The sequence below is a fragment of the Pelodiscus sinensis genome, chromosome 3 (assembly GCF_052426305.1).
Source record: "Pelodiscus sinensis isolate ZL-2025 chromosome 3, ASM5242630v1, whole genome shotgun sequence".
NCBI classification, from domain to species: Eukaryota; Metazoa; Chordata; order Testudines; family Trionychidae; genus Pelodiscus; species Pelodiscus sinensis.
Genome location: NC_143054.1, coordinates 139,347,605 through 139,370,333, shown reverse-complemented (window position 1 = coordinate 139,370,333; position 22,729 = coordinate 139,347,605). Strand labels below are relative to the sequence as shown.

Genomic DNA, 22,729 nt, shown 5'->3' with positions numbered 1-22,729 from the left:
TCACATCCCTACTTCACATCAGTATTTGAGAAAGTTCTGAAGAACAGAAAGACATGGAAAACACACCTGGAGAATCTTATATTGGAAGAATAGAAGAGTTTTGAATTAACAATAGAAGTGTAATACAGTTACAATGAATTCAAAATGCTTAAAAAATGAGTAGTCCTGTGACACCTTAGGGCATGTCTACACAGCACGGCTAATGCTGAAATAGCTTATTTTGGCTTTTTGTGCTGTCTACACAGTAGGAAGTCCGAGAGACAGCACTCTCCCTCTGACTCCTTTACCCTCGTAACATGAGGGTTACAGGAGTTGGAGTAGGAAGTCATTCAGCTTGACATTATTTTGACATTATTTTGAAATAGCCCGCTTCTACATGATAGGCAGTTATGTTATTTCGGAATAACATCCGTTATTATGAAATAACATTGCTGTGTTGACGTACTTTTAGAGACTAACAAAAATATATAGTAGCTAGCAGCTCATACAACTGCACATACTCTAATGTGATTTATGCAATTAAGTGCCTGCAATGCCCCTCTGCTATGCATATTGGCCAAACCGGACAGTCTCTGAGAGAGATTAAATGGACTCAAATCAGATATCAGAAATGATAACACACAAATGTGTAGAGGAACATTTTAACCTGTCTGGTCAAAATGAGTAGTACATCATTTTCTGATTTGTAATCTTTGTAGAATTCCAAAAAAAATTGAAACACATATGTATTAGGGGTAAAGTAAAGTTGTAGGTACATAATATGGAATGTTATAAAATTACAGTGACAATTGGAAGATCATTATATAACAAATAACGAATGCATGTTTGTAACTGTTTGACGATTAAGCTTCTTTTCATAAAGAGAAAGGGAGTGACTTTGTCCCAAAACAGGAGGAATTGGAATTCTTTTTGTTGTCATCAGCAAAATAAATCTTACCAAAAGGGCTTTTTTCTCAGGATCCAGATTATGCAACAAGTGCATAATAAGCAGAAAACATTCCACAGCTTTATTCCCCCATACATTCAGAAAAAAAAGACTATATGAAAATCCTTTTAGTGAACCTCACCCCCCTCCTTCTCTATTCACTGGAAGGAGATAGTCCTGGTTAACTGAGTCATAAGCAAATGTTTAATTCAACAATACCCTTGTCACCTTCCCAAACGATGCAAAATACACTGAAGCACAGATTGAGGCATCTTATTTCTCAACTGTTAGAAAATGATGCCACTCAGCTCTTGGAGGGGATATTAAAATTAATCAACTAATCAAATAGCCAATGGCATTTCCATCGACTGTTCGATTAGTCAATAAGGGCTGCTTCCACTTTGAAATGTAGCAAGAGCCTGCTAAGCAGTTGCTGCATTTCAAAAGAGAAAGTGCTGTGCAGAGCCCCAGCAAGGGCACTTGTGCATTTCAAAGACTGAAATACTGCATGGCGGCTGGAGCCAGCTGGGGACTCGGACTCCCCCACTGGCCCCAGGCTCCATGCGGCACTTACACCTTTGAAATGCACAAGAGCCCCAGCAGGGACTCTACTTTTCAAAGGTGGAATGGCGCCGCTGTGCCCCTGCCACAGAGTTGGAGCTGGGGGTAACTGACTTTTAAGCTGGCTCCCCCAGCACTCCTTCCTCTCCTCCCCCCCCCCCCGCCCCCCCCCGCCCCGACTCCATTGCTGCCTCTTTTTGATAGAGACAACAAGGTGGCGGGGGAAGCGACTAGTCGACTAGTGTGTCAACTACCCGATAAGCTTTTGCTTATCAGATAGTTAATAAGTCACTTACATCCTTAGTGCCCAGACTGGAGGAATACTCAATTCTTTTACATCCTACATATAGCTGCTTAAAAGAATGGAGGTTCTTGCACCATATGTGATTCAAAGCTGTTTTTTCCATATGCTTTCAGCTTGGAGATTGCTGTTTTATTTCTAATCCATGTGAGTTGTACTTGCTTTACTGCACATATACATCCATGCACTAGGGATGTAAGCGAATAGCCGACGGGGGTAGTAGGGACCGGGCATTAGCAGGGTGTAGGGAAAAGCAGGGGGTACGGGTTCATTGACTAGTTGATTAAACTACATTTAACATCTCTACCATGCACATCTGCATACCTCTCTTGGACCAAGTCAGAAGGAATATTGAGGCTTATTTGCAGTGATATTTCCTTTTTATCTCCTCTGTGGTACCTTGGAAGTTGTAATAATTCTGGTTTTAATTCTCCTAATCAAGAGAGTCAGTTCTTATCTGACATTTGCAGTAGAGTCTCTTTTGTGCCATTTTGCCAGCAGTCCAACTTCCTTCAGTCTCCTTCCTGAAGGATAATGGATTTGTCCTCAGTTTCTCTCTGAAATGTCTGTACTTCAACATGAATATTGACAATCTCCAGGTTTCTGGTATCGAGAGGAGTTTGTGTACACATACTTCCATCTTGATACATACAAGTCTCTTAGCTTTTGATAGCTGTGCAATGGATCCACCTGTGTTCAGACGTTTTCAGAAAATAAATGGCTAAATGACTGATTATTTCTTATTGCTACTCCTGACTAGTCTTTTAGATTCAAAGGCACAATAATAGTATTTAACATTCATATGGCAGTTTTCTATGTATTTATTTGTACTACAGGCTGACAGGGAAGCACATTTGTTTATGCCATAATAGTTTTATCAGGGTAAATTTATAACTTAGTTGTGATTTTTAAATAAAAGATTAATTTAAATTCTGAACTATGCTGAACTATTAAAACAACCATGGCCAGAGGAAAACTGACTATTGTCCAAACAAAAATAGCTAAATCTTTTGTTCCTGACACACACAGTCATTATAATATGGCTGAACTTTAAGTTGTTTGTAAGTAGGCTTGACTCAGAGATATATCCATGATCAAATCTCAGATATTGGTTGGGTAAGCTATAAGCATTGATATCACGTGTCAAATGCAATGGGAGATAATGACATTTTGGTAATTTTTTTGTAAGAACCTAATTATCCTTAAAATATGTGATCACTCCAGTAAACACAAGTACAGAATTCCAGATACATGCATGTGACTGAATCCTTCTGAAGAAAAGGAGTTGGAATCAGTGGCGAGATGGGTTTCGTATTGGGAAATAATGGCGATATGAAGGAGATGCTGATAACAAGTATAACTTGTTCTCAAAATACAGTAGTATGCTGATGACAATCTTTACAGTGTGTTCTCATAGGTGACTCTGCAGAACTGCACTCATTTAATGATCTTTAAGAGTAATGAAATCTTTTCCAGATGAAGGGAATGACACAGAGGTTCAGCCCCAACAAAATAGTCAACTAATATGGAAACAAGGGCGACAGCTCCTGAGACAGTAAGTGTCAACGATTAAACAAGGAAGCTAGATAAAAATAGGTTTGGAGGATGAATGTGTCACTGCGCTTTTCTTGAAGATTTCCATGAGACTTTTCTCTTTGGTGAAAAGAGTGGCAGACTTTTTTTCTTTTGATTGCTCGGACTTTACCAAAGTTAGAAAAGTTTTGGTAAGTTGCAGAATGGGAAAAATAAGAAGTGGGAGAGGGCAAACTACTCATCGCTCTTCCTTTTATTGAGTTTGGTGGCACAACGGGGAAAATGGAGAAAAATAGTGGGAGGGGTATTAATATTTGATTTAAGAAAATTCATAGAGATCTAATTATAAATTTGAAAACCTTTTCACAAAATTCTTTCAATATTTTTAATGGAAACACATGACAGTTTTGTCTTCTAGCTTCCAGTTCAAAAGGAATAGAACGCCATTGTCTGTGTTGTAGTTTTCAGTTCTTGTTGTATTGAACTTTCTGGAGCCAGAGTTGGCTTCATATAATAAACTTTCTTCCTGCTATTTATTGTGATTGTTGCTATAAATTTAAAATAATAGTAGTGAGATTATAGTCTCTCTTTTCTCTCCTCCCTCCCCCATAAACTCCACACCCTGTTCTGAGTCAGGTTCAGTCAGTCAGGTTCCAGTGATTTTTCAGGTCTTGTTGCAAAGCTACCTTGTGTTTCTGTACTTTCTCAGGAAAGACTGAGTGAGCAGAATTGTTTAGCAAAAAAGTCTGATTTTTTTTAAAAGGCCTTACATTTTTAACAATGGATCATTTTATTGAATGAATTATTTAATATACTGTATGTGTATCTGTAGTTTCAGATGGGCATATTTTACATAAATATAAATCAATATTTTCTTGACTACAACTCAGTTTGAGAACATAGGTATCCCATTATGTCTTTCTCTGGATTTTAGCTAAAGAAGACAGTAGTGTGTTATACCTGATTCAACATCATACATTATAAAATTTATGCTTAAATTAAATACCAACTTCGTATTACACAAGTAACTTATTGGACAGCATAAGAGCAAGCACTCGCTTCCCCTGCCCCCTCCGACTGGCAGCAAAGAGGGTGTAATTGTTATACAGTGAACCCTCGTTTATCGCGGTAGATAGGTTCCAAACCCGACCGCGATAGCTGAAAATCCGCGAAGTAGGGACACCATATTTACGTATTTATTTAACATGTATATTCAGACTTTTAAAAGTTTTAAAACTTTTAAATCCGCGATATATTTCTTTTATAATATATACATACGTAATGAAAAAAGTCCGCGAAGTCGTGAATCCGCGATGGTCGAACCGCGAAGTAGCGAGGGCTCACTGTAAATGCAAGGAGTGAAACAAATGCCTTAGAATAGTGATAGAAATGTAGCTGTGTTAGTCTGGGGTAGCTGAAGCAAAATGCAGGACAATGTAGCACTTTAAAGTGCTACATTGTCCTGCATTTTACAAATGCCTTAGTTTGTCATAGTAAGTGTGTTCCTAAGATGATGTAACACATGACACTTTATATCCTCAGAGACCTTTGTATTCTTGACTAGTTATTCCTCACAACATCCCGTAAGGTCCAAACATTAATTCTGCTCAACAGATGTGGAAGGAAACTGAAAGATTGATTCACCCAGTACCATGGAGCACATTACTGACCGAGCCAGTTCAGTTTAGAACTTGTATTCCAGTTCCAGGCTCAGTTTACTAGACTGCATTTTCACCTCTTGAGCCAAATACATATTCCGCAGGAATATTTAAGACTAATAAAATGATTTTGTAAGGCCAGATCTTTACAAAATACATTACATTGTTAAATCATATGTTTTGTCCTAATATAGCTACAGTAATAGAATGGGAATTTGATATACTAGGCATTTACAGGCTTTGTTTAATGGTCATTAAGGGACAAAATTTGTTTTACTTTCTTAAGGTTTTGGTTTAGATTTCCACGAATTTCTCTTGAATAATAAAACAGTTATTATGCTAATGTAACTGACATTTTATGAATAAATTGCAGCTATTTTAAGTGAAAGACCTTTTCTATCTATTTTGGTAAATGTGATGAATAACGTATTGTATAAACATTGACTACTAGGCTCTTTGATTTTCTCAGTGACTGTAGAGGCTGGTACTGCAAGAGACGATCCCCTCTGCAGCTGGTACAAGATAATTTATTAGCATGTTTCATTAGAACAGTACCATGTTTTGCTAAGCCTTGCACTGAAGATGGGTTTTAGGAAAAAGTGTTTATGTATTGATTTAAATAATTATGAGGTTATATTATTGAGATCTGCATGAAAGACTAGCATGAGTTCTGTTCACACAGGTATCTTCAGGAGGTGGGTTACACTGACACTATACTGGATGTGAAGTCAAAACGAGTGCGAGCATTGTTAGGCCTCTCAAATGATGCATCAGACAGGGAAAATGACAAAAATCAAGAATCAATGGTAAATGGTACTGAGGTTGAGATTAAAGAAAACGCTATGATTGGGTAAGTGCCTAAAAAAACCAAATATTCTCTTTGTGTATAATTGCAACTTATTATAAATCTAGTTTATGTTCATTTGAAATCTTTTATACTTTTTAGTCTTCAAACTGACTAAATTTTAGCCAATTCTATTTAAAAATGTTAAAGGAGGAATATGGAAGCCAGGCTTCTCTAGGTGTTTTGCTTGTTTATGAGAATCTTAATTATATTTCAGTTGGAAAGTTACATTAGGAAATGAAACCTGATTTGTAATTTTTTAAATGCTTAAGGAAAAATACAACAATCATGTATTAGGTCATGTGGGGAGGACACATTGAAATTTAAGAAGGTGAAGCTTTATAACAATTAAAATAAACAGCCAGGATTTTAGATTGAAATCAGAGTTTATGTTCTCCAGCATAATTTTTCATGTTTTGCCTATTTTGTAAATTTCAGTTATCCATGGAAATATATTTCAGTGATTTTAGTGCATATACTGATATTTATCAACATTTACCGATATAAATCAAATCCTTTCAAGCTTATTTGTTTTGTATGCAAAATATCATTTTGCTGAAAGAGTTGTAAAAACACTTTTTTACCACACTTAAAATAGTTAATATCAGAAGTATGCTTTAGGTGTTCAGCAAAATTATTCTTTTGTTCTTGACTGTAATATTGTAGCTTTGAAGAGCTTACACTAATAAAAAGGATACTGAGGGGTACATCTATACTGCACGGCTATTTTGAAATAAGCTATTCTGGAATAGTTATTCAGAAATAGCTTATTTTGAAATAGCATGCCTCAGTTGCAGGGATGCCTCAAAATTAGTCCAAGGCAGGCTTCCCTAATGTAGACATGCCATCTCTGTTTAGAGCCCCAGGAGGTCCCAAGGAGGAATAACTTAAAATGGCACTAGTGAGGGGCTATTTTGAAATAGAAGCAGTGGCACGTCTACACACCACCTTTTTTTGCAATAGGTGTTATTTCTCATAGAATGAGGTTTACAGATTTCGGAATAAATTGCCTTTATTTCAAAATGATTTCGAATGGCTGTGTAGAAGCACACATTGTTATTTCAAAATAACGCTAGTTATCTCAAAATAATGGTGCAGTGTAGACGCACCCTGAGTTTTGTTTAAAAAGGAACGTTTGAGCTCTGTACTCCCATAGCTAGTACTAACACCAAGAAGCAGTAGAGCTTTTTTTAATCTAGGATTGGCCTCTTGTTTCACAAGCAGGTGTGATTTAAATGTAGCAGGGGTAGTGTCTTTTTCTTCTGAAATATAACTGCTTTATGTGGCACCTAATCTCCACAGTGAATTCTCAGTAATCCCAGCCAGTGGATAGTTATAGTTGGCATCAGGTGTGTGTGCAGAAAAGCTACTTAATTAACTCCTTTTCATTATATAATTAAAATTATGTTGTTAAATGAGGAATTGGGCCATATGAAGGGACCCCTACCCTTTAAATTATTTTGGGCTTCTAAATAGGTAAGCCTTGCCCTGAGAAGTGCATCTCTGGTAAGGGCTGCTGCTGCCAGAGCACCTTTTAAAGTCAGCTTTCTTAGTCTGAGATAGTAATCTAATAGAATTGACTGTTTGTTGTAGAACACTAATACTGGGATTAGCAGGTATATTATTCTCCCTTTCAAATGTTTATTTTCTCTATTTCTCTCTCACTCTCTCGTATGACAGTTGTGTACTCATTTTTGTTCCAGTTTTGAAGAAATAGTGAGTTCTGACTATATATGTTTCTCTCGGGTTGAGAGGTGTGTATGGTTTGAGGTCAAGTGTTAGTTAAGCTCCAGTCTCCCTCTTTTTTGTTTTACTTGAAATTAGTGGAGTGTCATTTTCTGTTAGTTGGCATGAAAGATGGCTTCTAATAGAGAGATGTATGCATATTGGAATGAATGATGGAGCTGAGCTAGTACATTTAAAGATAGTTGTTAGGAAGATTGTCAGCAGAGGAGATAGGCAGTCTTGGAGTTGGTGACAGCAGCTACTTTGTGTTGTCTCCTTCAGCAACTCAGTTTTACTTTTTGAGAGCTATGCATATAGTGGGTCTGCTGCTGTTCTTTACAAGCTTTGATCTTATAGTGCTAGGTCTGTTTTGAATAACGTTAGAGACACATGGTGTGAAATAATATCTTTTATTGGATCAACTTCTGTTGGTAAAAGAGACAACTTTCCAGGTAACCCAACTACTAACTCTGTGTAGCTCTAAAGCTTTTCTCCTTCACCTTTAGTATCTGGGACCAGCACAGCTACAACAGCACGTGCATAAGATTAACATTTGCGTTTTCAGATTCTTATTTGCTGTGTGTGTTTAGTGATCCAATTTATTTTTTGTTCTATAACACTTGCTGTTGCAGGATTATGTTATTGCATGCGCAGTCTGAGAAGCTGTGATAGTTTCATGTCATTTGTAATGCAGAGGGTCACTAACTCGTAAGAAGAGTTTAGGTGGGTGTGTGGGGCATGACAAATATTTATGGTTCAGGACTTGTGTGATCCCTCAAGTTACGTGACTTCTCTGAGTTTGTTTCCTTATTGTTTGAATCTTCAAATTACTGCATTTGTGGATGTGAACTCAGACAGCTAGTTCACTCGTGGCAGTGAAGGAGGTCAGGGTTTTATCAAAGAATTGAGAAGAATTCTTACATGATAGAGGATAGGACAGGCTACCTATGTAGTGAACGTTTTGGATTGTTGGGTACATTTTCATAGAAGGTAAACTATAATCTCATATGTTTAAGCACAGGAGGTATTCTACGTGTCTGTCCCTTTATTTCAGTACTGACAGATTGCATGGCCTGTCTGCTCACTTGGCTTCCTCAACCTCTGGAAGAGCACCAGTGCTGCGTACGTGATTGAGATTAAAGGCACACATAATGAGCTGAGTCCTAGTCAGAATACTTGTACAGCTTTCAGAGATTTCTCAGTCTCAGTACCCAAGCAAGTCAGCCTCTAAAAATATTTCTGTTTGTAATTAAAAACCTGCAGCTGACCTCTGGCAGCTGATTTGGGCCAAGGGGTTCCCGCTTTTTATTTTTGTGTAGATGTTTGGGCTGGAACTTGAATTCTAAGACCTTAAGGGGTGGGAGGATTCCAAGCTCTAATATCCACACCACAATTAAGCACCCCCTTAACATGAGTCATCTCGCACACGCCAGTTGCGAGTGTCCAGGGGCAGGTCTACACTACAAGGACAGGTCAATCTAGGCTATACAATTTGATTTACATTAGTAGTGTAGCTCAAATCAGCCTATCTTAGATCTAGTTACTGCGAAGTCCACACTGGGCGGGAGGGGGGATTGACAGAAGAAACTTTCCTGTCAACTATAGGGATGTGAGCAATTGTTTAATTTATCATTTTTGCTTTTTAAAAGTAAACCTGCTTAAAAGGAAATCTGAATGTAATGTAAAATATGTTGAGGTCTAAACTTAAAACATTCTCTTAAAACATTTAAATAAAAAAAAAACCCTGAATCCAAGAGCCTCTATCAAAAACTGAATTAAAGGCTGGTTTTCTATAAAAAGAAAGATGTTTTCCTACCACTTGTAGCTTTGGAGGTCAAGTTTTTATTAATATGGCACAAGAAATCAGCCTAAATAACTCATTTTCAAGAGTCTTAGGCAAGAAAGAACTTATGCTCCAATCATTTTCTCATAAACATAATTGAAAACTTTCCCAGGCTGACCAGAAATAATCAGTTTAATTCATTGACTGGAATTATCCCCTCTATTTATTACCATGTGTATCGTTTAGATGTAAATGTGAAATGTGTTAGTTTTATATATACAAAACATTTAATGTTGTTCTTGTTAATCAAAAAAATTATATGTTTTGTGGGTTTAAATTTCCATTAACGTACTAATGGAGCTTGATATGAATCATGACCAAAAAGTTAATTATCTAATAAAGAAAAAGAACAGGTTGGACAAACACCTGTCAGGTATTGATTAGGTTTACTTGGCTCTGCTTCAGCACATTGAGTTGGTCTTGGTGACCTGCCATGGTTTCTTCCAGCTCTACATTTGAGAGTCTGTTTATAAGCAATATACGATTCACCGTTTTCTACTGTACTGAAAATGTACAATTTAATATAAATCTGATGATATTAACTAATCTGTATAATTGCTTAAATAAATAGATCTTCCAAATAGCAAAATTAGATTTCAAATCTAGGCGAAAAACTCTGTTTTACAGTATGCTAAGTGTGTGTGTGTGTGTGTGTGTGTGTGTGTGTGTATATATATATATATATATATATATATATATATTTTATCCACCAGTGAGCGTGCACTTTTCTTAGAAAAGAACTGAAGTACAAATTTGATTTTAAAACCTGTCTCTATATAAAAAATCTTTCTCTGCTGTACGACAGAGTGACATCATCACGTTACTCTGGCATCCCATCCTCCCTCCTTCACCCCTCCCTTTTCCCCAGTGCGAGAGCATGGGGCCTGGCGAGGCCTCAGAGTGCACCCTGCACCGCCTCCCCCGCCCCCCAATGGCTGGGGGAAGAGTGCAGCGCTTGGCGAGGCCTCCCCCTCCTCCTTGGTGCCCAAGGGAAGTGTGCGGGGCCTGGCCTGGCCTGACCTCAGCCCACCTTCCCCCCTCCCAGCGACTGGGGAGAGAGCTGGGCCCGTTGTGCCTTCTCCCCGGTCCCTCCCAGTGGCCGGGCGCAGGAGGGAAGGGGTGGGGCAGCCTCGGACCCTCCCCAGGACTTGGGGGGGAAGCAGGGTGTGAGGACACCCCAGACCCTCTCCCTGGCAGCCAGGGGGTGAGCCCAAGAGCTGGGGATGGGGTCAGCCAGGGAGTGGGCCCAAGAGGCGTGGAGGCCGGGGGAGGTGGAGGTCTTGGCCTCTCTGGGTGGAAGAGCCAGAGCAGCCTTGGACCATCCCCAACTGCTGGAGGCGGTGGGAAAAATAGTGATCAGGATGTCCTCGGACATCCTCGGTGGCTGGGGGAGCGGGGTTGGGGCAGCCTCTGTTAGGGTTGCCAGATGGTTTCAACAAAAATACCAGACATACTTGACATTATATCACAATCTACATTATATCTTATTTAGACAATACTGGACATTTATATTGTCTCAATTTGTTTCCCGAACAGAAAGCTCAAATACTGGACTGTCCAGTTCAAAACTGGACACCTGGCAACCCTAGCCTCTGTCCCCAGCCCTCCTTGGCTGAGGGGGGTATTGGCGACTGTAGCAAGCAGGGCACAGCCCCCTAGTTGACTATTTAAATTTAAGTTATCCACTTGATGCCCACAGAAAATGGTGGGGAAGCAAAGGGAAGCTGCAATGCAGCTGTGTAGGTTTGGATGCCCAGAGCAACCAGCTGGGTCGGGGCAGATGAGATTTGCTCTTCCCTTGCTAGGAGTGTTTGGGGTCAGGTCAGACCCACCCCCAGAATTCTCTCCACCCTGGGCTCTGCATGCCTTTCCCAGCCCACTTCCTGCCACCATCACTCTTAACTTGCGGAGGAAAAGGGGTCACAGGGAGCTGCTTTCCATCTGCCCAACCCCAAAGAGTCTGGCCCCACCATATGTAGATCTCCCTGCCAGATCTCAATCCCCTTCATTAGACTCTGTGTCAAGCCCTGCCCAGCCATCAAGCCCCATATATAATTGGCAGAATTGAAAAATATTGTGCTCAGAATTTTTTTTTTTTACTCCGAATTTTTAATATTTTGGTGCAGAATTTCCTCAGGAGTACTGAAACAAAAAACAGGACTATGTAGCACTTTAAAGACTAACAAGATGTGGTTGAATATTTATCTTTTCACACATACCTATATATCCGCTAATGTACAGATCCCCATGAAAACTTTAACATTCAAGAACATCATGTGGATTTGGGATGCTTCCTGGAAGATTTTGGTTCCATTTATGAAAACCATCTTGTTAGTCTTTAAAGTGCTACATAGTCCTGTTTTTTGTTTCAGCTACACCAGACTAACACCGCTACATTTCTGTCAGGAATACTAGCATTCTAATGTTCAGCTGTAGTGTTAGCTTTAAAAGCTATATCTGTGTGAGAATGGGAAAATGTAGATGAAGAAGCTGGGAATACTTGGAGTGACTGTGTTAGGCGGCTGCTTTTATTCATCTCAGTGTTCCTATGTAGCTAGAATGAGGATAGCAATAGGTAGAGCTGCTACTGCAGTAGTACTGTGAAGACAGTCACTTTTTTTTTCCCATAGACTGAAATGCTCAACTGAAGATGTGAGAGTTTCTAACTACTTCAGAAAGCTGTTTTCAGTCTGGGTAGTCTCATCTTTTCAGGTGTTAATGTTGACTTTTCTGTAGTTTGGTCAGAGAGTATTTTTGAGCACTATGCTCAACTAATTCCAATTATCTGAAAATCATTTAAGTTGGGAGCTGAAGTTTTTCCTGCTCATAGTTAAAGTATCACTGCATATTAGTAGCTGCTAGGCATATGGTTGAATATTTATCTTTTCACACATACCTGTATATCTGCTAATGTACAGATCCCCATGAAAACTTTAACATTCAAGAACATCATGTGGATTTGGGATGCTTCCTGGAAGATTTTGGTTCCATTTATGAAAACATTATTTTGATAGCCTGCCACTGATAGTCCTGTTACCACATGTTTCATGGTATTTAAAAGGGGAGCTATGTTCATTTTCTTCAGATCAACCTACTTGCGTTATGGAAGATAAGTACAACTTCTCAGCATGAATAAACTAAGAAACAGATACTAAAAATAACTTTCTATTAACATTTGAAATTTCCAATGCCTGAAGTGAGCAGAATGAGTGCTTTCTCAACATCATTTTTTTTATATATATCCTAAAACCAAACACGTGGAAACTGCCTCACTAAAATGGCATGTGTAGCTTTGTTCAACATGGAAGTATTTAAGTTTCTTTAGCTTACTCCTTAAATCTCATTTTCAGTCCTTTACCCCTTAAGTTAATTTAGTGTACCTAGTATTCAATTATTGTGGACAGAAAAATAAACATATACTGTAATAGAATAAAACTGATGAAATGAAATAAAGGAATACAAGATCTAATTCCAAAATAGATACTTTGATACTGAGGACTTAAGTGACCTTAAAGATGAAAATGACATTTAAATAGCCAATCAAAACTCCCAGGTAGAGGAGTACCGATATTCAGTCCAGGGTATACAATAGCTGCACTCCCCTGATAGAAACTCCAAACTAGCTCAAGGTCCTAGTGTTCTAGCATTTGTTTTACAAAAAAAATCACTTTTTAAAAAAAGTTTGAAGGCTGTTTGGGCTGTAATCTCTCTCTGTCAAACTGGATTTACACCTTTTTATTTTAATAAGGCTATTTTCTGTTTTACCTCTTAAACATGAGAAAAATAAACTCAAGTGAAAACCATCATAGATACTGCTCTCTAACATCAGGAGACAAATTAAGCATTATTCCAAAACTCTCTTTTTTTTTTTTTTTTTTTTTTCTGGAGTAAGATGAATCTTTGCGACCAAGACGTAAGCAACTAAATGTCTTTCTACTTCGAAAGGCAGAATAACTGAGTAACTCTTGCATCCATAAATCCTCATAGCATTTACACATTTAATCAACTTGCTCTTTGTGTTCTGGCTGATGAGCATACATAGTGTGTGTTAGTGTGCTTATAAAATGGTTTTCTTACAAAAATTAAGCCTTTCAATTTAATTGGAGGAAGGAAGGAATTCCAAAATAGTGTGTGAATTAGACACAAATAGTAAATAACATTATTATAACATCCACAACCTATTCTTTTTTAAAAAAAATCACTTTTTATTCTCCTCCTTTCCTCTATTTATGTCTCCCTATTACTTTGACCTGCATGGGGCTTCAAAACCAGCTGTTGTTGTTGCACCCAGACACTTACACCAGATGGCTGTGTCTACACTGGCATGAATTTCCGGAACTGCTTAAAACGGAATACTATTCCATTTTAAGTTTTTCCGGAAAAGGAGCATCAACGTTGGCAGGCTGCTTTTCCAGAAAAGCCCTTTTTCCGGAAAAGCATCTGTGGCCAATGTAGACGCGCTTTTCCGGAAAAGAGCCCCGATCATCATTTTCGCGATCGGGGCTTTTTTCCGGAAAAGACTACTGCGCTGTCTACACTGGCCCTTTTCCGGAACAGTGTTCCGGAATAAGGACCTGTGCCCGAGCGGGAGCAGAATAGTTTTTTCGGAATAGCGGCTGATTTTGTACAGTACAGCGTCGTTGCTTTTCCGGAAATTCAAAGGCCTGTGTAGACAGCTTGCAGCTTATTCCGGAAAAGCGGCTGATTTTCTGGAATAAGTGGCCCAGTGTAGACACAGCCGATGAGTTTAAACGGCTTCTGAAGGAAAACTACTGGCCCCATCAGACAATGAGCAACCCCTGGCCATGTTCTTTGAAGCACCACTCTGATCCAAGGAAGACACTGGGTGCCAGTGACAACAGCTTCACTTTTGAGGCCTCTCTTTTTCCGCTGCCAAACATCTATGACCAGGGCTGATACCTTGTTTTAGAAAACCTCATATAAGACGCTTATGGAGTGAAAAGGAAAAGACAAAAGTTAATAGGGGAGAGGGAAGTAGAGAAAAGGAGAGAGATGAATAGGGAGCTAACTTTTAAAAGTTTACCCCTATTACTTTGTATTTCTCTTAAATGTTTGTATAAAAAAAGTTTGTGGTATGGTATAGTGATCTGGCTAGTCAAGTGGCCTTATCTTTTCATGCTCATTTGTTGGAACATAATTATATGGGCTGAAAGCTTCCTCAGTCAGTAAACTTGTAGATTACATCCAAACCATTTTGTAAGTATTACTTCCTAGTTTTAGTTTGTATTGGACTGTTTCTTATATAATGTGTGTGATTTAATAAGAACTTTCAAAGAGATTGTCACAGACTGTCTAGCCTGTCATAAATTTATACAGAAGGTAAAAAAATGTATTAAAGCTATACAATGGTTTTATTTGGTGACATATATATGCTGCATTACAAAGGGCCTGACTCTATGAACAGTAACAAAAATTCTTCAGAATGTTTAGTCATTAGTCATAGAAAAGAATAAGTGGATTAATTTGTATGCATGTTTTTTCTGTATCTAGTCTGACATACAGCTCAATTAGGATTTTGGCAGGGTTGAAATAATTTGGATACCATGAAAAGGGAATTTTTAAAGAATCTATGGCTTCACATTTGAACAGATTTTGATGGTAGGAAGAGATGAACAGTTAACAAAAACTAGCTGTGGAAAGTAATGTAAAGCATATATGAGGCACAAAGTAGAGCTTGGGAAGAACAGACACCTGTATTTTCTATGACACTACATCTACACAGCAACATTATTTCAAAATAACTAGTGTTATTTCGAAATAACTTAGTCCGCATCTACACAGCAGGCAGTTATTTCAAAATAATTTCAAAATAATGTCAAAATACTGTCAAGCTAGAGGACTTACTTCAATTCCTGTAACCCTCCTTGTACGAGGAGTAAGGGAAGTCGGAGGAAGAGTGCTCTGTTTCAAAATAAGTGCTGTGTAGACACTCCCAATTTCAAAATAAGATATTTTATAATAAGCTACGCAATTAACATAGCTCAATTTGCATAGCTTATTTTGAGCTAAGCCCTGCTGTGTAGACGTACCTGAAGTGGGATAGGGGATTTTCCTAAAGCAGACTCTCACCCCTCTCCATGCCGTGGGTGTGACCTTTGAAACTGTGGGTCAGAAACAGACATTTTCTGTACTGTATTAGCCCACTAAAACTTTTTTTTTAACTTTACGGTGAGCCTGCACTTTAGTTTATTTTGAGAATTTTCTCTGTCTGTAATTTACCAATAAAGTCTGCTTTTATTTAAGACAACCCGTCTTCAGTGTTTGATACTGTTAGTCACTGACAAATGTCTCTGCAAAGGAACTAAGCTCTTTCCTTGTGAGAGAGAGGACATGGCAATTGAAAGATCCAGGGCTGGGGGAAGGCTCCAGTAATTAAAAGATCTAAGGTGTCATGACAAAGACAATCTGTGTCTGCAATATAATCTTAACTAATTTAATTTTAAATTATAAAATTCATGTTAGAAGCAGCAAAGGAAATTCAATATGCTTTTTAGTGGCATCACCCTACAAAAAGAGATAAACTTCAGTGTCCTGTGTTTTACTATTTACTATATTTAAGCCAGCTGCTAAAGTTCAGATTTTTGAAAGCCAAATGGATGCTATACACTTTGAACTAGAATTTGATGTTTTAAGATTTGGATGAATTGGCTCCCAAACCAAAATTTTTGCTGACACAATTCAAGGCAAGAATTGAAATTTGCTGCCTGGTGTCGTGAGACCAGGTATGGTGAAACCAGTCATATTAGTGAGAGCTTTAAATTATGTCTGTCGAGTACTTCTGATAGAACAGAACTGTGAGGGAAACTCTGCGTTCTCAGAGGATTAGTAGTTTTGTGAGAGCATTTTATATTTTCCATTCCAAAAAGGAGCACAAGAGTTCAGACTTAATGATCTGAAATCATTAAAAAAATATTGCACTACCTAGTCCTCTTGGCCTCAGGGTGTGTGTGAGGAGTCTCCTCTGCCATAGTTATGAGCCCATAAGAATGCAATAGGTGTAGGGGTGCTGGGTCCTGTGTTTTCCCCTCCCACTCAGCTCAACAGTCCTTCTTTTGGCTGCTTCTGTCTTTATCCTGCTTCAGCCTTTTATCTTTATCAAGATCACACAACCAACTTTAAACTACAGGTTTCACTTTCAGCTATTGAAAGTTTTTTTTTTTCTGGTAATCTAGTACTGGGGGTTCTCAAACTTCATAGCACTGTGACCCGCTTCTAACAGCAACAATTACTGCACGATCCCAAGAGGGGTGGACTGAAACCTGAGTCCTGCCATCCGAGGCAGGGGAGGGGAACCAGAGCCAAAGTCCAAACCCCAACCCCCATGCGCAAGGGAGGAAGCAAAGCTGAAGCCCAAGGGCTTAGCCGAGGCCAAGACATGTAAAGTGAGTCCTAACACCGAGGGCTTTGGTCCCAGGTGATGGTGCACAGGCTTCAGCCTTGGGCCCCAATAAGTCTAGCGCCAGCCTTGGTGACTCCATTAATATGGGGTCACAACCCACAGTTTGGGAACTGATGTTCTAGTTTAATTAGTAATGTAAAGTTGAAATCTGTTTGATTTTTTTAAATTGAATGACAGGTAATTTGACTATTCTTATCCTTGAGTAGTACTGCCAATTTTCTTCAAATCATATACTCATATTTTTAAATTATTTTCATTTTCTTGTTGCTGCACGGAGGCCCATACCAACAGTAATGGAAGCTGACTAAACAGGGCAAACCTTGAAACTGACTTTCCACAGAGTGCTCACAACTGAACAATGTAAACAAACTGAAAATAGTTTCTGTTAGCAGCACTTTTAGATGTCACTTGTAACAGTAAGTAAACATACTAGATTTTCATGTAATTTGCCAGATGACAAGAATGCCACAAGTAAAAGCATTAGGACTTAATGCAGTTAGATTGCCAGATGACCCCGAGCTCAAGGCAGAGACAATGTATCTGTAAGGTGAAGTTTCATTTCTCTTAACTTGCAGTGGAAAGGGGGGGTCACTGTGTCTTAAGTACCAGTACTTAGCACCCACTCTATCAGCTACATTTAGCATGGATACGTTAATTGAACATTCTTTTCCAATTTTCTTTCTCCTTTCCTTTCCCTCCTCATCCCTCTCTTTCTCTGCTATTTATTTGGAACCTGGACTCCTTCAATTCCATTCATCGGAGGAAGTGGGTTACATGAAAGCTCAAGATATCCTCTACATTTTTTGTTAGTCTCTAAGGTGCTGCAGGACTTTTGGTTGTTTGTAAAGTTTTTCAATTACAGACTAACACAGCTACCCTGCTGAAACTTTTGATTCACTAATCGTGTTTATTCTTAGGATCTCTTTTATAGTATTGTATGTTCATTGACATTACCTTGATTAATGGTCATAGGTTCTAGCTGCTTGGATTTTTTTCTCTTAACAGTTGTTGACATAGCAACCCTTCCTGTTCCAGAGACATTTTCTGGATTTCTCCCAGAATTGACAATAGTAATGTTAGCAGAATGCATTTTATTAAATGTTAACTGCTCTTTAGAGCCTGTAGTAGTACATACTTCAGTCTTAAACATTTTATTCCGTTGAACTGAGCAAATTTAGAACTCATCAAAAGTGCACAATGGATGGTTTTGGAGTCTTCTATTTCCCAGAAAGATGGGGGCATCTCAGGCATCAATAAAGACATAATCTTCTCTGCCATGTTACTGTGCCCCTATGTATGCATGAAAGCTGGCTCGATTTTCTTGGCTCATTCAGTCAAGTGGTGGTGGTATTTTGTTATGTGGGCCCAGCTGGAAATGGTCCTAAAGTACTTCAAAAAAAGAAAGTGCTAAGTTGGGAATTGCAACTGAGAGCAAGAAAAATTACAGGGTGTAAAAAAATTGACCTATCGTTAATATTATATTGTTTACCCACAAATATAATTACATATAATCATTGTCCAATTTTACCAACTGACTTATTTTTATCTTTAGAGTATTGGTCATTACAGAACAAAACAGCCAGATTGGTGAATGTAATCTTTTTTTTTCTTTCTTTCTTCTCTCTTCTTTATTCAAAATGTGTTTATCCAGGAAACCAGAACTGACTGACTCTGCGTCTTTGTTAGAGACCTTCAAGTTTCTTGATAATGCAGCTGCAGATTTCAGTGATGAAGATGAGGATGAAGATATTGAAGGAAGAGAGAAAACAATCGTTGATACCTCAACGGTGGGTCAAACTAATCTCATTATTGAAAAATTTGTGTCAAGCAGAAAAGTACAAGGAAAGTGTGAGATTAAGGAAAGGTAAACAGACCAATTCTATCTCACATATAGGTGTACATCTTCATGTGCCCCATGCAAATTGTTAAATGCACTCCATATATGTCTAAATGTATATCTATTTAGTTAAGTGTGCAAGATTAGAAGCAAAAGATATTTCACCTTACAAGGCTAAGACTACTACAGGTCACCCCTCCTTTGTCCAGCACTCTCGGGACCTGAGTCATCCTAAACAATGGAGTTTGCTGGACAAGGTGAGGTCAAGGCTCCGAACACGGCTATAGGCTCTACTGCTGGGTGGGGCTGTGTTCCCTGACGCTGCCTCCAGCCTTCCACCAGACAAACCTGGCTGAGGCTGCATCCCCTCACCATGCCAGCCCCAGATAGGGGCTGGTCCTGCTGCCTTCAGCTCTGGTCAGGACTTTGCCCCTACCCCCAGTGCCAGTCTGGGCTGTGCACCCAACTGAGCCCTGCCCCAGGGTGGGCTTCCACCACCAGCCCCAGCTGGGACTAAGTTCCTGCACCATATCAACCCCCAACTGAGGTTGTGCTTCTCACCACACCAGCTCTGACCAAGGCTGTGGTCCCTATTGCACCAGCCCCGACTGGGGCTATGCTCCTGGCTGCCGGCCCTGCTACCTCCAGCACTTTCTGGGGCTGCACTTCTTGCCACCAGCCATGGCCAGAGCTGTACTCTCCAACAAGCTGGCCACACTGGGGCTGGGCTCCCCATTGCCAACCCAGTCTGGGCTATGCTTCTGAACCTGGCCAGCTGGGCTGTCTGGACCATGGATGTTGCTGGACCAGAGAGTCTCGGACTTTAGAGGTTCAACCTATAGTCCACATACTCTTTTAGGATGACTCCCAGTAAAATTCTATGGACTTGTCCACACTTAATACAGTGGGACAACTGCCTGACTGTAGCACTTCAGTGTAGACACTACCTTTAATGGCAGGAAGAACTCTCCAGTCAGCATAGGTAATTCATGTCTCTGAGAGGTGGTAGCTAGATGAATGGAAGAATTCTTCTGTCAGCATAACATGGAAACTGAGACATGGTCTATACTAGAAAATTGGGTCAGTTTAATTCTTCATCAACCTAACTACTGCCTCTCGGGGAGGTGGATTAATTACACAGTCGGCATAGGTAATGTTTACGCAGATGCACTACATACAGCACTGATGCTAAATTAGCTCTATTCATAGGCCAATTTAAGGATTTTATGACAAGAGGCAGACCATCTGCACAGAAGGCTAACACAATCCTGCCTCCCTTCCCCCCCACCCCCGCAAAAAAACTTAAGCTGCAAAAAGACCTTGACTGCAATATAAGTATTAATATTCCTATGTCTTAACAACATTTATAAATCATCATTATTAACTGTGTTTGTGGCAACTCAAATGAAAGAGATGATTTTGGTGATCTCAGGCAAACTTTGCGAAGAGTGGTTTGTTGGAGGACATGTCAAGGCATGCATGGTAAAGATGCTCGTGTATTGGGCAATGTTGGTTTTTATTATAATCATGGGGTTGGAAATCCAAATTCACAGAGACAGTGATGTGAACATTGTTAAAAGACAGCTAGTTTCTGACTTTTGAAACTGGTCAGCATAGCAGACCACCAACACTGCTTGTATGGATTTGGAGCTGCAAATTGAAGCAATTCAATTGATCAGTAATATCACACAGGAAAGTTACCTGTGACATAGTGGGGACGTCATTAATACATTTCAGGAAACTCAAAAGCTTTACTAGTATTGTGGTTTCAAAAGTTCTATTGTTTCATTTTCAAACACACACAGCCTCTCTGAGATGTATATCCTACTTAACCAGCAAACATCATTGTGCAGTAACAGATCACTCTGACTGAAATGTCTTGTAAAAGCTTTAAAAAGATGATGCTGGAAGCTAGAAGTTGAGCATATATAGTTCACTAATCTCATCACAATATGCATAGTTATTTTCAGGTCCACAGACAACTTACCACACAGGAGAGTCTGGTGAATGATGCAGTGAAGTGTGTTTAATGAAGGGTGTATTGCTGCCAAATGTAAAGCAAAGCCCTTTTCTTTTTCTGTCATCGAGGGACCTCAGTCTGTAACAAACAAGTTTACTTTTTGTAGATTGAAACCTTTTTGAAAAAAGGCCTTTGCCTTTTCAAAAATGATCTCTCCTGGTTGTATGTTTCTAATGGTATTAAACACAAAAATTATTCCTTGAAAATGTCCCCATTGTAATATCTAACATAAAAGCAGTAACTGGGCAGTATCATTTAAGTTGCTTGATTTAGCCACTACAAGATATGTATTTGGCTTTTTTTCAATTGTAAATCATGGCTGACAGACAGTCTTTTTAGTTTACCTCCATTCTTCACACTGCCATAGAATTAGCATGGGAAACTTGTTCACACAGTTCACAATGTCATCTTTTTCTAATCTCAGACAAAAAACCTCCGCCAGCATTTCCGACATGCACTCCTTCACGGGTTTGGCATCCAAAAAAGGCCTTTTATTTTTGCTTCTACCAACGTTATCTGAAGAGAAGCAGTAGTTGGTTTTTCATGTATAGTCACTGATGTTATGAGAGTGACATTTGAAGTGTGATATGAAGACTTTAAGTTTGTCACGTCTTGCAACACTGCCAGGAGGATAGACTATGTTAAAGTTATTGTGCTTGGATGCAAAGTTGTGCCTCACATTTGATGATTTTAAAGATGGATACACATTAAACACAAGGATTTTGTATTTAAATAAGGCGGTGTAATAAAAAGATAATCCACTGTCCAGTTTGAGTTAAAAGCTCAGTTTTTATTGTTGACATTGCAACATTTACTCTCATTCACATTCGTTTTTGACTCCATTTCTATCACTAGTGGAAAAATGGGTGGGCTCCCAGCTCAATGCTAGCCAATACTATCATGAGAACCTAAGATCTGGTAAGTTACTTACTAAGGAAGTCATAGGCAAATGGTAGGCAGCATATCACTATTTGTGAATTAAATTATAAACATTTTTAAGGGTAGCTGATGGGCCACACAGAAAGTCTTGATTGGCTGCATTCGGTCAGCAGGTTTCTTATTGAGTATCATTGCACTAGTGGTTAGGTAGGTTTAACTATGCCAGTATAGGTTGACATAACTACATGGAAAAAAATTTTCAGTGTAGCTCAGGCCTAAGTGAAATCGGTACTACTCAAAAGTAGTTTATGATTGAAATAGAGACCATTAAAGATTACTGTGACAAATCTAAGTCACAGGTTGATTAAATGATTTTAATCTAGACAGTCTGCTTTAGTTGTAGGAAAAAATAAAGCGTGTTTGATAAATATGGTGTTGCTTAGAACTTTTTGTTTTGTTTACTGAGGTGGTATTAAAATGACCAAACACAATCCAGTTTAGAAGTGACAAGAGCATAGATGGTGGTAAAATGTGAAACAAATAGGCAAGGTCACCACCATTTTGCCCAGCAAAGGTGAATCTCAACAAATTGGAAGGCAGCAGTTACTCAATGGACTCTCAACTTCTCTCTCTCTCTCTCTGTGTGGATGGATGGCGGTGGGGGCACATCAAAAGTTCTGATTTCAGAAAAGCAGAGCCTTTCTAGACACTGATGCTTGCTTTTCTTGCTGCTTTTGTGAAGTGCTGTGTACCCTTTTTCCCTCTTGTGTAAACCAACCACTATGAATTTATTTTGGACTAAAATTCTTGCATATATATTTATATGCAAGCTACTACTTGTGACATTAACCATGGTACAATCTGAACAAGTGGATAGCTGTGTCCCATTAATTCTCCAACCTGGGTTGCCTCTTATATTGCTTCCCCGTGAGAGCAACTACTCTTTGTTTGCTCTCACCCAGCCTCCAGCTATGTTGTATAAGTGTTATAGCCTGCCACTTTTGGATTACATTGTAGGGTGACACTAATCCCAGTCTCAAACCTTTTCCCCAGGAATGTATGTCTTGTATTGGGTCAGTACCCTCCTGGACAATGTAAGCTCATATAAAGTCCATTTCATGAATAGAAAATGATGTACACGAATCTTGTTTTCTCAGATGAAGTTTCCCAAATACTTCAATTC

General features: G+C 39.0%; 1 protein-coding gene across 3 annotated transcripts in view; it reads left to right on the top strand.

The window, feature by feature from the left end:
* Positions 1-22,729, top strand: part of STRN (striatin) — an 87,274-nt gene that overhangs the window by 27,074 nt on the left and 37,471 nt on the right. For all 3 annotated transcript variants that reach the window (XM_075924956.2, XM_075924958.2, XM_075924957.2), the window contains exons 4-6: positions 3,264-3,342; positions 5,661-5,828; positions 18,462-18,597. In XM_075924956.2, the coding sequence (XP_075781071.2) occupies positions 3,264-3,342; positions 5,661-5,828; positions 18,462-18,597 (383 nt within the window). The remainder of the gene's footprint in view (positions 1-3,263; positions 3,343-5,660; positions 5,829-18,461; positions 18,598-22,729) is intronic.